General features: G+C 42.7%; 1 protein-coding gene across 1 annotated transcript in view; it reads left to right on the forward strand.

Moving 5' to 3' along the window:
- Window positions 1–5,920: 5,920 nt before the first annotated feature.
- LOC145802406 (uncharacterized) overlaps window positions 5,921–16,266 on the forward strand; it is a 43,538-nt gene continuing 33,192 nt past the window's right edge. The window contains exon 1 of the mRNA XM_082895117.1: window positions 5,921–6,091. Coding sequence (XP_082751243.1) covers window positions 5,921–6,091 — 171 coding nt within the window. The remainder of the gene's footprint in view (window positions 6,092–16,266) is intronic.

The following is a 16,266-nucleotide window of genomic DNA, read 5'->3' on the forward strand; positions in this document are numbered from 1 at the left end:
TTTGACTCACCAAACCATTAGCCTCCATCAATGTCATACAACAAAAGCCCCTTCCATAGTGCTAAAAGAAACCCCTTCTGTAAACTGTGACTATACCATCGTCATCAACGAGATATTGAAACCCTAGAAATTTAGGAATTTCTAGAGAAATGGTAGAGCTTCTCACACTAACCCATTGTAGCCAAATAGTTTCTTCCACTTTAAAAATTACTTTTGTCTTCGGTTTAACAATTAAAAAAATTAAAAACTTGGTTGCCCTCCACTCTCAATTGATGTATATGTTTTTTTGTAATACATATTTCTTTTTTGGGTGAATTGACGATAAAAATATATTTCTCATTAAATAGTTTTAAAATATTTAAAATTAATTTTTTTAAAATATTTAAAATTATTGGTGACAAAAATATATTTCTCATTAATAATTTTATAATTTGTGACAAATTTTTTTTCTCACTAAAAGTCTCAAAATTTTGGCACCACTCAAAAAAAATTAGAGGAAAAATCTTTGGTGACGAAATTTAATTTTTCTTCACCTAAAAATAAGTATTTATTGACGAAAATAAATTTCGTCACCTATTATTTTTACTTTTTATTATATGCGAAAATTTTTTATAATTCGTCACGGATTATTCTTATTTAGTGACAAAATATTTTCTTCATTACTTTTCATCACCATAGGTTTAGAGAGTTAATTAACTTGTGTTTTGTGATGAGAGAGAGAGAGAGAGAGAGAGAGAGAGAAATTGATAAATAAAAATAAAAAGGGAAAAAAAGTTAGTTGTCTATTTTTTCCATTACCTCCCAATATATCAAAAATTTTCCTCCAAAATTGGTGACAAAATAATTTCTTCACTAAAAAGTCTCAAAATATTAAAAATTAATAGTGACAAAAATATATTTCTCACCAAATGGTCTTAAAATATCTAAAATCATGTTTCTCAAAAAATATATATACAAAATTATTGGTGACGAAAATATATTCCTCGCTAATAATTTTATAATTGGTGACAAAAAAAATTTCTCACCAAAAGTCTCAAATTTTGGCGCCAACCAAAAAAAAATTAACGGGAAAACCTTCGGTGACAAAACTTAATTTTTCCTCACCTAAAAAGAAATATTTGTTGACGAAAACAAATTTCATCACCTATTATTTTTATTTTTTATTATACGTGACAAAATTTAATAATTCGTCGCGGATTATTCTTATTTAGTGACGAAATTTATTTTCTTTACTACTTTTCGTCACCATAGATTACTTTTGTTGTAGTGCTTGTTTGGCCTTGTTTTGGGCTGTCCTTTTAAGCGATTGGGACCACCTTTTTTTGGCCTTCTCACCACTAAAACTCAGAGGAATTTCAATGGTGGAAAGTGTGTTTTGAGGTCCCAAACAGGAGGGGGTCATCCCCTCTCCTTGTATCTTGGTGGCTTGCTTTGTTGGCCTCATGTTTGAGCATGTTTATCTAGCATATGTTAGCCCCATCTCAGCCTATTTTTGGCCTTATTTCAGTATGGCATACTTTGTTTTGGCTTAGTGTAGGCCACTCTTGCATGCTCTATACACTTGTAGTGTAATCCTTGCAAACTAGCCTTACATGCTCATGTTGATAGCTCACCTTTCGAGAATGTCTTGGCTCTATCTCGGCATGTTTTTGGTGTTGGTTTACCATGCCTTAGCTCTGTTTTGGTTTGGTTTGATAGCCTCTTGCATGCTCCTTGCACTTGTAGTGCATTTCCATTCATTACCCTAACATGCATCATGTTTTTGACCATCATTCTAGCATGCTTTGGGCTCTACTCCAAGAAGCTTTTCTTCATGTTTTTCCATGCCTAAGCTCTGTTTTAAGTGTTTTCGGTCATGCATGCCTTGTTTTGTATAGCCGTAGTACATTCTAGCTCACTAGCTTTGAGTTTCCAAGTCACTAGCATGCATTGCTTGGGCTGTTTGCATGATTTGGCATCATTTGGTATGTGATTTCAGTGCATGTAGTGTGGTCAGGCCCTCACATCTTTCACTCATTCAATGCTTTGGAGGGTTGGTTCTTTATGCTTTAAAAATGAGCCATTGTGTATGCCATCTTGCCTAAGCTTTTGGGCTGCCGTATCAATGTGTTTTTGGTCTTGTTTTGCCATAATATAACTCTAATTCTTGTTGGTGAAGTCATCTCATGCTTGGTCTTGGTAGGTGTAGTGTAATCCTCCTTATTGGCCTTGTGTACTCCATGCCTCATGCCCTTCATGCTAGCATGTGTTAGCTCTAGTCCATACATGTTTTAGCATCATTTTGACATGCTTTAGGACCGTTTTGGGTTGCCTTGGCCATATGGTTCATGTATTGCATAGCTGTAGTGCAATTGGCCTTGCTAGTCTTGAGTTTTAAGCCTTCTAGCATGCTACACTTGTGTTGTTTGAATGGTTTGGCATCATTTCATGCATGATTTCAGAGCATGCAGCATTGCCATATCCTCATGTTTGTCACTTCTTCATCATGTTTGAAAGTTGACCCTTATGCCTAGTTGTTGAGCCACTGCATGAGCATGCATTTTCTTACCTTTCATGCCATCATTTCAGAGTGTTTTGGCCACTATCTTGGCATGTATAAGGTCTGTCCGGGGGTGGTTCACTCCATTGAGCATTGCGTTGTATAGCCTTAGTGTTGTGTACTTCACTAGCTTTCATGTTTAAGGACTCTAGTATGCTATGCTTGTGTTCTTTGAATGATTTGGCTTTATTTGACACTTGATTTTAGAGCATATAGTGTTGTCACACTTCTATGTTTGTCACTTCTTAATCATGTTTGAGAGTTGTGCACTTACACTTAGTTGATGGGCCAATGTGTATGCATGCTTGTATTGCTTCCGAACTTCATTTTCAGCATGTTTTGGCCATTGTCTTGGCATGCATGAGGCTTGTTTGAGGTTGGTTTGGTCCATTGAGTATTGCATTACATAGCCCTTGCATTGCATGTTGCTTGCATTTTATTACATTGCATAGTGTTTGCATGTTGTTGCATGCTCATGTTGCATTGCATTGTGTTTGGCATGCTTGAGTTGCATTACGTGTTTGGATTGGACATCAATCCGAACACGAGGAATGAGGAACATTTCATACTTGAAGTGATGAAACGTGCCTCATTTCTCGGTCGAAGACCCTCTTGATCATGCAAGATAGAGGTTAAGGCCCTTATGTGTTACGTGTGCATTCATTCACATTGATTCGTGCAAACTTGGCTTCTCGACCATCGTGCATTGCGATGCTTGGTTGGTGGCCTGAGAGTCAAGAACCGCAACCCCTTGAGCTTCAGAAATGATAGGGAGCGTGGTTGTGCACACACATCTTGTAAATACACTGTCGTGCCCCTTCTTGTTCTCTGTTGCAGCAAACTAGAGTTGGGCATCATTTTCTAGTCGGCCGACCAGCAAAAGTGGTTGGCCGACCACTTTTTCTGGTCTGCAGCAAATGTAAGTGGTCTACAGGTGGTCTACAACACCAATAAGTGGTCGAAAACTTTCCTGGAGGTTCCCATGATGGAGTAGAAGCTATCTGGAGGTTTGTGCAGTGTTCTGAAATCAAATGCACACAGAGGCAAGTTGGGGCATCGTAATGGATTTCCGAACGAGGTGACCGAGCATGCATACACTTCTCGCCCTGAGGCTCCTCTTTTACTACTTTACTTAGCTTCTTTGCTTAGCTAGCTAATGCGTTGGTTTTGTACTTAATTACTTAATGCGCTTAACAATTCAATTTGTGCTGTAATAACTAATTAGTTAGCCAGAATTAGTTAATTAGTTGTGACTTGTAATAGTTAGTTTAATTAACCTAGATTAGCTAGTTAGCTTATTAATCCGAAACTTCGTTGACAGGGCACAACTGTTGTAATAAGTGTACGTGTGTGTGATGCATGTCTTCCAACCCCACGTCTTTCTCCTTTTTATTTACCAACTTTCGATGGTTAGTTTTCGGGCATATTTCAATTAGCATACTTATGTTTTGCATGCGTGCATCATTCATCTGTTTTGCATGCACCGGGCTCGGCGCATCATACTAACTGCATTGCATTTAAATACCAATTTGAATACATGTTATCAAGTTGCATTCACATGACATCTTAGAATAGTCGAGCCTATCTTAGTTGCATTTTGCATGTGTTGCATTAGGCATTCTTAACTTAGCTAGGATCATGCATTGATTACTAACTAGCTTTCGTTTTGGCTCAGAGTGCTAGATAAGCATTTACACTTTAACATCCTTGCATGCGTGTAAGTGTTGCCATGTTCAGCATGCTTGCCATGAGGCTATGTACTTAACTGCTATAACTGCTTGAATGCCTATGGGTGGAGGCTTGATTGCCTGAATTGGAACAACTCGATGATTGTGAGTTTTAAGCCCACTTGAAGTGGCAAAATCATGTTTTTCTAAGCCCACTTGAGGTTGGCAAATCCGCGTCTTAGCCTACTTGCGAGTAGCACTTTCAAACCATTTTTGAGAAGCAAATATGAGATGTTTTGTTCCAATTCTTGCGGTTTAGTCTATACTTGTATGTTACGCGCATCTCATAGTAATTCTAGGGTAATAACCGGAATAAGAACACATTTGTTCTAAAAAACAACATATCATGTTAGTAGAGGCCGATCTTTGATCGGGCGAGCGGGGGTGCTCATTTCAGGACCTTCCCCTCTCGTACCCAAGTTCCCGAGCCAAAGCAACTTTGGTGATAACGAACACGTGGCCTTAGGCACGAGTCAGGGTTTCCTAAATTTTCCAAAATAAAATATTTAGGTGGCGACTCTGAAATCTAGCAGAGCAGTCCATGTTTGGCGCTTTTCAATTAAAATCGATTTTCCAAAACGATTTGTCAGATCGAACTATTTGGTGATTTATCAGTCTTACATTGCACTTTGTGAGATTTGATTCAGAACCATGACAGAAGTCCAAAGAACTACAATTCGTGCTCTCGCGCGCGGAGCAGAGTTCTAGCGGTCTACAGTTTTGGCGACTCTGCTGGGGATTTTGAGAACTTGACTCGAACTCATGATATGTTGTTTTGTCAACACTTATGTGTTCCTCTGCATTGCATTTGCATTGGTGCACCTAGGACACTGTGTTTGCCATCTGTTATTCCTGAACATTTTGCCGGAGGCTTACTTGGAAAAGCATGCCATAAGGCTGACCAGTTGCGGGCTCTGCCACGATAGGAACACAAACCTCGATTTTTACCGGGGCACCCTTTTTGACCATTCGACCTAGCTTATATCGGAATCCATAGTGACCATTCCAAACTAGGACAGGTTGCTTACCCGATTGTAGGTTGTTTGAAAACCGCTGCATGCGTAGTGAAACCCGAGCTCCTGACAAGATAGGACAGGGAAACCCTCTCCCACCATAGGGGTGTTTTGGCTCTCATTTGCTTGATATGTGCTGTCAGAGTGTGTCTCTACAGGTTGTATGTATCAGTTTGTAAGTATGGGTATCAGGCTGAGGGCATCAGTATTTGGGGGAATCAGTTTTATTTGAGGGTATCGGTTTACAGGCAGAATTTGGTGCAGAATTCAGTAAAGAGTGCAGTCATTCAGTTGTGGTCATACCTGTTTTGGTGAAATCAGGCTGAGATGTTGTCTATTTTCTCTTTTGCAAGGTAGTCTTGGAACCATAGCTTCAAAAGGCTCCAATATCCCCCGAGTACACAGGACTTGTGTTGATAGACTTTGTCAGGTCAAAGATTCAGTTCAAGGGCAACCAGTGTTTCCTTCGCTGAGGCAAGGCAAAGACGGGCCCGTCAGGGCTCACCGGTTCATTTGATCCGATAGTCACCAGTCACATCACCTCTGTTCAATTCAGCAGACCGTGATGGCGCAGGGTTCGGAAGAAGTTGTGGCTGTGATAGCAGCATTAAACTAGGGAATCACCATGCAGGGTGAGACCGATGCCGGAATACAACGCCCATCTGGAGCACCTACCACACATCCAGTCTCAGAACCCCAACTGTGAACCCACTACTTCTGAGCTGATGAGAATAATTGAAGACCTTCAGAGAAGAGTGGCAAATTTAGCCTTTGGAGTTTTGGCTCCATCATCAACCACATCCCTTACCAAGGTTTTCACGCCAAAAGGCTCCCCAATCTTGGGATAGGTTGCATTGGAAGAAGGCCAATCCCTTGGCAAAGTGGAGGCCAGTGGTAAGAACAAGATAGGGGCAGGCATTGATCCCTATGAACACCTTTTGTGGGCTGTTGAGGCTTTGAAAGCCAAGGGGCTGAACAAACAGCAAGTGCTCGCAGTTGTAGACACCTCATTTTTGACCGACCTTAAGACTCAGACGTCACCAACTGAGCGCTCGGTGATGTTACATATTGTGCTCGTTCTGAGGTTTCAGAGTCTTGGCTGCGAGCCTTGTCTCCAGACTTCGGGGCTCTTTCGTGCTTTACCTCGATTTGCGAACCAGGTCCTGTGTTCTCTATTTTCTCTTCCCGAAGGGAGGGAGAGGTCTCATAGACCATCTCTCAGTGGCTGTAGGCTACGTTTCGTGATCGTAGGCCATTTTTCCCGTTTGGAGCCCAGTTTTCAGTTTTTGGAGCCGTCGACCGTGTGCCTCAGTTCGGGACATCTTAACTACCTCCGTTTGCTCCGATTTTTGGCACACACCTTGTTTCCTCCCTTTTGAGGGACACTGTGGCCCGGCTGGCCGCCTTCGTGGTCGCACGCCACTTCCGGTGCCTAACAGCGTGTTTTCGGGGCCCCGGACTGCGCGTTTTGGCCACTGAACCTTCGTTTTGCATCCGTCTTGGTTCATTTTTGGTAGGGACCCTATTTTTATTGCTAGGGAGGTGGTAGTATGGTGGGAGGCCACCTTTTTCCGTTGGAAACTAGCTTTCTCTTTTTCTCTGTCCTCCAGCCGGTTTTTCTGACCGAAAGCTAGTTTTTCTCAGTTTTGAGCCACAATTTCTAGTTTTTCATACCACCATTATGTTGTGCTCATCTAGGAGGCCACCAATATGGGTAGGCCAACCGGTAATTCTTCTTGACCCTTTTGAACCTTGCTAAAAAGCTGGTTTTTCTCTCTCCTGGGTCACATTTTTTGGGTTTCCACCATACAGCTGTGTTGCACTCATTTGGGAGGCCACCTTGCTGGGGTGGCCGGCCAGCATTTCTCCTTGAACCTTTTGACCCCTGGTCGGCCGACCAGGGGGAATGGCCGGCCGACCACTTGAACTGGTCGGCCTGCTTCTTGCTTTTTGCTCTCTCTGAATGCATTACAACTGTGCTAGTTGGGGGCCATTTGGTGCATCCTCTATACACGTGTATGGAGGATATTTGAGTCTTCTTAGAGAAGGTTTAGAGCCTCTCCTCCATAAAGGAGAGGCTGATCTTCATTTGCAAGGGTTCAAGAATTTTGAAGGCTTATACACCTCTCTGCCGCTATATCTTCACACTTGAGCTCCAAAAACCCTAATTTTCTTGCACCATTTGCACAGCAACCCTTAGCACAACACCTCCACCATCCATTCCAGCACTTTGGGACTGATTTGCAGGGGTTGAAGGTTTACCAACTTGGTCTAGAAGCTGCTGCATTGCTGTGCTACAAGGGTAAGTCTCCATTTCCCCTTTTCTTGCATTATTTTGCTCCATAGCTTAGCCTATTTGCAAGCATTTCTGGGTTTTATTATAAACTGTAAAGTGCCTTATTTTGAGCTCCTCTTGAAGTTTGATTCAGGATATTTTTCTGGTTGAGGTCTCCTACATCCTTGTATGCTTTATCTCTCTTTTAGGGCTTATTTTGCATGATATCTTAGCCTTACTTGCATGAATTTTCGAGATTTTCCATGAACTAAAAAAAGTCTTATTTTGAGCCCTTCTTGAAGTTTGATTCAGGGAATTTTTCTGTTTGGGGTCATCTTCCTCTTGGCATGCTTCATTTCCTCATGATTAGGGCTATGTATTAGAGCATTCGCATTGGCCTTGGTTTGGCCTCTCAGTGGCTTAGATATGTTTTTGAGAGCTAAAGTCAGAGGGGGGTGACCCCCTCTCTCCTTGTCTTGTTTGTTGACCCTTTTGGCCTTCCAAAGGGCTCCTTACTTGCATGTTGTGAAATCACTTTTTAGGCCCAATTTGGTGAGTTTCAAGGTCCACCTTAGCTTTGTCCAGAGCCTCTATGACCATATTTTGTGTCATTCATGCATGTGTGGAACAATCCTCCTCAAGGCCTTTCAAGAGGACCTTTCGTTGCATGCTTCCTTGGCCCATTTCAGGGCCTTTTTGGTGAGTTTTAGGGCTATCATAATTGATTTCCAGAGTTGGTTTTGCCATGTTAAGTGTTCTTGTTGTATGTGTTGAGTAACCCCTTGCACGGCCCTCCAAAGGAGCTCATCATTTTTGCATGCATTGGATGCATTTCAGTGGTTATTTGGGCAAATTTTAGTATATCATGTTCCTATTTTTGGCTGGTTTGGTGACCTCTCCTATACTTCATGTACATGCCATGTAAACCATGCTTACTAGCCTAGGTTGCATGTTGTTTTAGCCCCTCATGTTAGCACTTTTTGGCCATTCTTTGAACTAATATTGTGCATATTTTGGGACTGCCTTGGCTCTATTTTTATACTTCATGATCAAATAATGCTTGCTTTGCATGATTATAGTTCAATGCAAATGCCTAGTTTTGAGTTTCGAGGCCTCTTTCATGCATTGGGTGCCATATTTCAATGATTCGAGACCATTGCGCATCATATTTCAGTGCTGGAAATTGCATGTTTGTATGCCATCTTTCATCCCTTGCCATGCTTTGGTAGAGTGGCATTTGCAGCCTTAGGTTCGGTCCTTGGTATTCGTGCATGTGTGCACGCATTTCGGTTGTCTCATTTTCATCTAATGGCCACTGATGTGTGTGTGGCTGAGGTCCACTCATTTTGGTGTAAGTTCATCGTGCATTGTGTATGTCATTTCGGTCCATAGCATTGCGTATGCTAGGTTGCATGTTAGAGCATTGTGTATGCCATGTTACATCGAGCATTGTGTATGCCATTTCATAGCATTGCATATGCTAGGTTTTATGTTAGTCGTATTGTGTATGCCCTTTCATTTGCATTATGTTTGGGATAGGAGTTAGCCCAAGCACGGGAAACGAGGGACGTTTCGTACTCCGAGTGACGGAACGTGTCTCAATTCCCAGTCCTCGACACGTCGGATTATCCATGATGGAGTTTAGGTCTTGTTGTGTTTTCATGTGCATTCATATGACATTGAGTCGTGCAATTCTACTCCTCAGCCATCATCCATCGAGATGTGTGATTGGTGGCACGAGGATCGAGAACTACACTTCCTAAAGAGTAGTCATGCATACATATGTGAAAATACTTTGTTGTGCCCCTTTCTTGCTCTCTGTTGTAGCAAATCAGAAATCAACAGCCTTTCAGAGCCTTGCATAGCATTCCAGGATTAATTGCAAACAGAGGCGAATCGAGGCATCGCAATGGATTTCCGCGCCAGGCAACTCGAGCATGCATCTTTCATGATTCGGAACAGAGCTGAGGCGGTCCATAAGATTGCTTGCTAGTTTATCCGCTTTCCTAGTTAATTTATTAATTAATTAGGGTTTTGTAATATTTAATTATTTATTCGGACTGTATTATTCTTTCGGACCCTCCGAGCGAGGGCACAATTGTAATAAGTGTGCGTGTGTGTGATGTATGTCTTCCAACCGCACGTCTTTCTCCTTTTTATTTAGCAGCTTATGATGGTTAGATTAGGGCATGTTTCAATTAGCATACTTATGCTCGCATGTTTGCATCATTCATCTGTCTTGCATGCACCGGGCTCGGCGCATCATACTAACTGCACTGTATTTCAATTCTGAGTTGAATACTTGTTAGCTGTAGCATTTCACATGCCATCTTTAGAATAGCCGAGCCTATTGTAGTTGTATTCCTATATGTGTTGCATTAGGCATTTCTGTATAGTTAGGATCATGCATTGATTTCTAACTAGTTTCTGTTTTGGCTTGGAGTACTCGGTAAGTGTTTATGTTTTAGCATCCTTGCATGTGTGTGGGTGACTGCCATGATAGCATGCTTACCATGAGGCTAATTGCTTATGTGATATATCTGCTTGAATGCCTGTGGGTGAAGGTTGGATTATCTGAATTGGAATAATGCATTGACTATGAGTTTTAAGCCCACCAGATAGTGGCAAAATCATATTTTCTAAGGCCACCCGAGGGTGGCAAAATTTGCATTTTAAGCCAACTTGCGAGTAGCAAACCATTTTCAAAACAAACATGAGATGTTTTGTTCCAATTCAGGCGACCCAGTCTATACTTGTATGCTGTGTGCATCATATAGTAAATCTAGGCTAATAAACCGGAATAAGAACGGATAATGTTTTCAAAACTAGATATCATGGTTAGTAGAGGCCGATCTTTGATCGAACGAGCGGGGGTGCTCACGAAGTGACCTTCCGCAATCGTACCCAAGTTCCCGAGCCGAGGCAACTTTGGTGATGACAGACATGTGGCCTTAGGCAAATGAGTCAGGGTTTCCTAAATTCCCCCAAAATAAATATTTAGGTGGCGACTCTGTATCTGGCAAAGCAGTCCATGTTTGGCACTTCTTTATAAAAAATCTATTTTCCAAAAATGATTTGCCGGATTTGGACTCTTTGATGATTCATCGGTCTTGCATTGCACTTTGCGAGATTAGATACAGGACCATGACATTGAGTCCTGAACTGTAGTGAGCCCAATGAGCAAAACAGGAGGGGGGGATTTCCCTCCCGGGACGTTCGGGGACGTCTATAGTTTCTGGCGACTCCACTGGGGAGTTAGAGAATTTGACTCGAACTCATGATATCTGGTTTTGACTACACTTATGTGTTTCTTTGCATTGTATTTGCATTGGTGCGCCTAGGACACCGTGTTTGCCGTATGCTATTCCTGAAGGGTTTGCCGGAGGCTCGCTTTGCGAAGCATGCCATAAGGCTGACCAATTGCGGGCTCTGCCACGACGGAAACACAAACCTCGATTTTACCGGGGCACCCTTTTGACCATTCGATCTAGTGCATATTCGGAATCCATAGTGACCATTCCAAACTAGGACCAGTTGCTTACCCGTTTATAGGTTGTTTGACACCGCTGCGTGCGTAATGAAACCCTACTTCCTGACAAAATAGGACAGGGAAACCCTACCCCAACATAGGGGTGCTTTGGCTTTCACTTGTTTGCTATGTGCTTTTAGAGTGCGTCTCTACAAGAATGCATGTATTAGCTCACAAGTTTGGGTATCAGGCCTGTGGGTACCTGTTCAGTATTTTGGGAATTAGTTATATCTGCGAGTATTAGATTCAGTTTTGGGGGCAGTAATTTTGGGAACAGTGATTAGTGGTCGAATGCAGTTATTCAGTTATGTTCATATCTGTATTAGTGGGATTGGGCTGAGATGCTACATGTTTTCCCTTTTAGTTCAGAGACTCGGTTCAGAGCAACCAGTGTTCTCCTTTGCTGAGGCAAGACAGGAAAAGGCTCACCGGTTCATCAGATCCGTCAGTCACCAGTCCGGTCCGTCTAATCTGTCATTCACTAGTCACATCACCTACGATCAGTTCAGCGGACTCGTGATGACACTGAATTCAGACGAAATAGTAGTTATGGCAGCCGCATTAAACTAGGGAATCACCATGCAGGGTGAGACCAATGTTGACATGACATACCCGCCCAGGTCACCTGCCGCATATCCGATCTGGGAACCCCAACTATTTCAGGCCCGTGAGCCCAACACTTTCGAGTTGATAGGAATGATTAGCGATCTTCAAAGATCTGTGGCTGATCTAGCCTATGGAATGTCGGCTTCGCCACCAACCACATCGTATGCCGAGAACTTCATGCCGGAGGAGCCCCCGCTATTGGGGCGAATTGTAATTGAGCTCAGCCAACCTGAAGCCATCCCAAATTCCGACAGTGGCATGTCGACAACAATGGGGCTCCGCTCCGATGTAGCAACTCAAACCTTCTACCAAGCTGAGGTGAGTGGTAAGAAGAAGGTGAAGGTGGACACCGATCCTTACGAACAACTCTTGTGGGCTGTTGAGGCTTTGAAAGCCGGAGGACTGAATAAACAGCAGGTGCTCGCTGTTGCTGTAAAAACTGTGGATGACACTTTCCTCACTCAAAGTGAGAGCAGTTCAAGCCAAGGGGAAAACCGAGAGAAGGGCCGTCGTACCAGAAATGATCCTTTGAGCTCTAATCCTGCAGTTGGAAGAGATTGGCAAACCAAGCCAGCACCTACCAACCCTTTCGCTAGTGCACCCAGCAAAAATCTACAAACCTCGAAGTACCCACCCCGAGGTCGTAGGGTATTCCATGCCCTCTATATGCCTTTGTCTAAGGCTCTTCAAATCCTTGTTGAGAAAGGCCACGTCAAACCTCTTGAGCCTCGCCCCCACCCGAATCCCCTTCCAGCTAAGCATGATACTACCCAGTACTGTGCGTACCATCAACAAACCGGTCACAGCACTGACAATTGCTTTCGTGTTCACCACGAAGTACAGGATTTCTTTGACAATGGAGTCGTCCTCCCACCAAGCTCAGCAAAGTCTATCATCCCTGAATTAGTGAATCTGAAGGATAATGTAATGTGATCAGGGGGTGAACCCCCTGCGGGAGGCACTCAGTTTACTCCGAATGTGGCGTATGGCATGCACTGTTTTGAGCATTTGTGAATGGTAGTTCTTCTGGTTTCTGACTTGGGTATTTTGGTCAGTTCAGTTGTGTTGTTTTGAGTCTGTCTCTTTGTTTTGGGTTAGTCTTTTGTTAGGGTCTATCTTGTTGTATCGAGTCAGTCCTGTTGTATAGGAGTCGGGTGATTCCGGGGGTGTTACCTCGGGCATCACTGTCTTGTTTTGTGTTTGTCTTTTTTCTACTTTCTTTTGAGTCTATTTCTGCCTTCGAGCCAGTTATGACAACAAATTTGAATGAACAGCAGTGACTTTCACACTCTTGTGCTTGCTTCTGCCTTGCATCAGTTATGCCAGAAGTTTGAATGAAACGGCAGTACTTTTTGCCTACTTTTCTGTGCCTCAAGCTCATTGCATTGACCTAAGTTTTCCAAAACTTTTCAAACACTGTGATGAAAATGAAGAGGGAGGAATTCCTCCGGTTTTGCAAAATTTGATCAATTGAGAGAAAGAGAGGCGTGCTAAGCCCTTAATGAATGAAATCATGCTTGTTAATGTGAGGACTGAGAAGGATCCTGGCTTGAACCAGATTGGTTTTGCATTGTCTTCGACGTGAGCGACTAGTCGCTTTCTTAAAAGATTTGAAAAATATTTTGTGCAATCCTACGAAGACCTGTGTGGAATCGCTCTTGAGATTGTGCAGCTTAGGATCGCTCTCAGCCTCGAGACTCGACCCCTTGCTTTCAAACCTTGGACCTCAATTCAGAATGTTCAATGGCCAACCGCAATGTGAGGCCTGTGTGACCAGATTCGAAGCAGTCTATGCGTTAACGGCAATAAAGTCAGGTCGAGAAGGCCAGCCATCGTCAAAAGAAGCTTGCAAAGCTAGATCAGAAGCACTCCTGGAACTAGGGGCAGAAAAATGTCAGGTGTGCGCGAAGAGCTGAAGATGGATCATTCTGCGAATCAATGAAGACTGGCAAGAATGCCAAATCCCAGAAAGGAAGAAAGAAGAAAGTATTGCTGAAGGACAACCGAGTTCCTATCCACAACGCTAGGGGCAAATTCAGCCCCCCATTGGATGGACTCCTGCATCGTCAGTGAACAACAGCGATTCTCCTGGATTTAGATGACTTTAGGATCTTAAAACCAATTGACATGGACAAAGCTACACTTTTACACTTAAGAGGCTCGCTGGGCCGAAAACCCGAAAGGGCGACCCAGGCAAAAGTTAGAGCAAAAAAAAAGGAAAAGAGAAAAGAAAAGAAAAAAATGCAAAGAATGAAAAACAAGAAAAGAAAAAAAATGAGATAAAAAAAGAGAGAGAAAAAGAAAAGAAAAGAGATGAAACGAAAAGAATCGAAAAGAAAAGAAAAGGAAAACATAGTTCGCAAGGTTGAAAACCCGGAAGGGCGGCCTTGGCAAAAGTTAGAGCGTAAAAGGAGAGGTCAACACCCGAGTGTACCTTAGCCCCGAACTACGTGAGGCTTGATTCCTCTCTTTGGGATACGTAGGCAACTTCATTCCAAAGTCCAGCCACAAAACACTTAAAATTTGACTGTGTCCATGTAGTGGTTTTGATCATCTTTGCCTTCTCTGTATCCGAGAATTCGGTTGTGATCGTCACTCTGAGGACTGATTGCAATGCGCTGCGGCACCATTTAAGCAAGGGGCAACTTTCCGTTGCCATAAAGTGTGCTGCAACACTATTCAAACAAGGGGTAACTTTCGTTGCAATACAGTGTGCTACGGTGCTGTTCAAACAAGGGGCAATATCTCATTGCCATACGGTGCCGTTCAGACAAGGGGCAATTATCCTTCGGATCTGAGGTTGTGCATCTCAAGAGTAAGGTTCCATGGTCGTTGAGCGGTGGCCATTTGCAAAAATAGTTTTTGAGAATTTTAACTAAGGTTGACTAATTTTCTCGAAAAGTATTCTATTTTTCAAAACTGGACCGTTTCTTGGACCCAAAAAAGGAAAATTTTCAGTGCTCATAACTTGACTTGCATGATTTCAAATCAGAAAATCGAACAAGCATGTCAATCTAACTCTCATTTTGGTTAAAATGGTTTTAGCAAAAGCAAAAAAATAAAAAATGGTCAAAATGATGAACTAGGGGCACAGTTGAGTTAGGTTTTCTGTCTTTTCCCCTTTATCAATGCATTTGCCAGAAAGGGCACCATACTTGCCAAGAAGGGCACTCTACCTGCCAGAAAAGGCACAACTGAAGTTAACAGCAAAAGGGCTGAAAGCTCTCTCATCCTCCCAGCAGCGAGATATCAAGCCAAGTGCGAAGCACAAGATTGGAATGAATCAAGATACTCCTTTCCCTCATCCGGCGCGTCGACAGATGTTACCGGAGGAAATAGCCGCGAGCTGATTACGATTGGGCGTGAGCCCGTAACTTCCTGTTCATCCATCAACCACCCAGGGGAGGGATAAAAAATAAGAGATTAAAGAATAGAGAAATGTGCGCTGAGAGAAAATGTGAGGAAAAGGGCTTTTTTCGCAAAAACAGAGCCTGAGGGCCGAGTGGTGTGAGAATCACAAATGAGAAAGGGTGGGAAATAATACCCGAAGAAACTGGCTCCTCGCGTTCTGAGAGGTCTCTCGTCTTTGTAACACGTCTATGTGTCGTGTCTTTTGTTTTGTTTGTCTCGATTCTTGCCTTGAGTCGTTTCGAGCGTGTCTCATTATCTTCTGGTTGTTTACCTTTTTTTTCGTTGTTGAGTCTTTTTTGTTGTGTTCAGTCGTAGGCTCAATACCCAGTTAAGAATACATTTCTTAATTTCAAAAAATCATTTTGTGCTTAGAGTGCCGTGTCGTTCTCCACATTTGGGAAAAACAAGATTTTGTTCTTTCAAAAACCACAGGGTTCAACCCGGGTCATGGGGGAAACGAAAAAGGGAAAATGTCAGGCATCTGAGTTTGTTTCAACTTCTGCAAGCTCAGGCATCGATGCCCATGCCTTCAAAATTAAAAGAATATTGTGTTATGAGCCCGGGGTTCAGATCGAGCAGAGCTGTGTTATGAGCTGCGTGTTCAAAATGAAGTGAATAAGCTGTGTGTTCAGAAATGAAAATTTATGAGCTACGTGTTCAGAATTAAGAATGAGCTGCGTGCAAATGAAAATGTAAGAGCTGCGTGTTCAGAATTGAAATGTGTGAGCTGTGTGTTCAAAATGAAGTGAACGAGCTCTGTGTTCAGGAATGAAAATTTATGAGTTGCGTGTTCAGAATTAAGAATGAGCTGCGTGCAAATGAAAATGTATGAGCTGCGTGTTCAGAAGAAAAATGCGTGGGCTGCGTGTTCACAAATGAAATGTGTGAGCTGTGTGTTCAAAGTGGGATGTATAAGCTATGTGCAAATGAAATAAATGAGCTGCGTGTTGAACTTTCAAAAACTGTGGGCTGTGTGTTCACCATCAAGTGTGTGATGCGTGTTCACGTTCAAAATATGAGCTGCATGTTCAGAAATTCAAAAGTTTGGGCTGCGTGTTCAACTTCTTTCAACAACTGTGTGCTACGTGTTCACAATCAAAATGGGCTGCGTGTTCAGAAATTCAAAAGTTTGGGCTGCGTGTTCAACTTCTTTCAACAAGTGTGTG

The sequence above is a fragment of the Camellia sinensis genome, chromosome 11 (assembly GCF_055761805.1).
Source record: "Camellia sinensis isolate YWXY chromosome 11, ASM5576180v1, whole genome shotgun sequence".
NCBI lineage: Eukaryota > Viridiplantae > Streptophyta > Magnoliopsida > Ericales > Theaceae > Camellia > Camellia sinensis.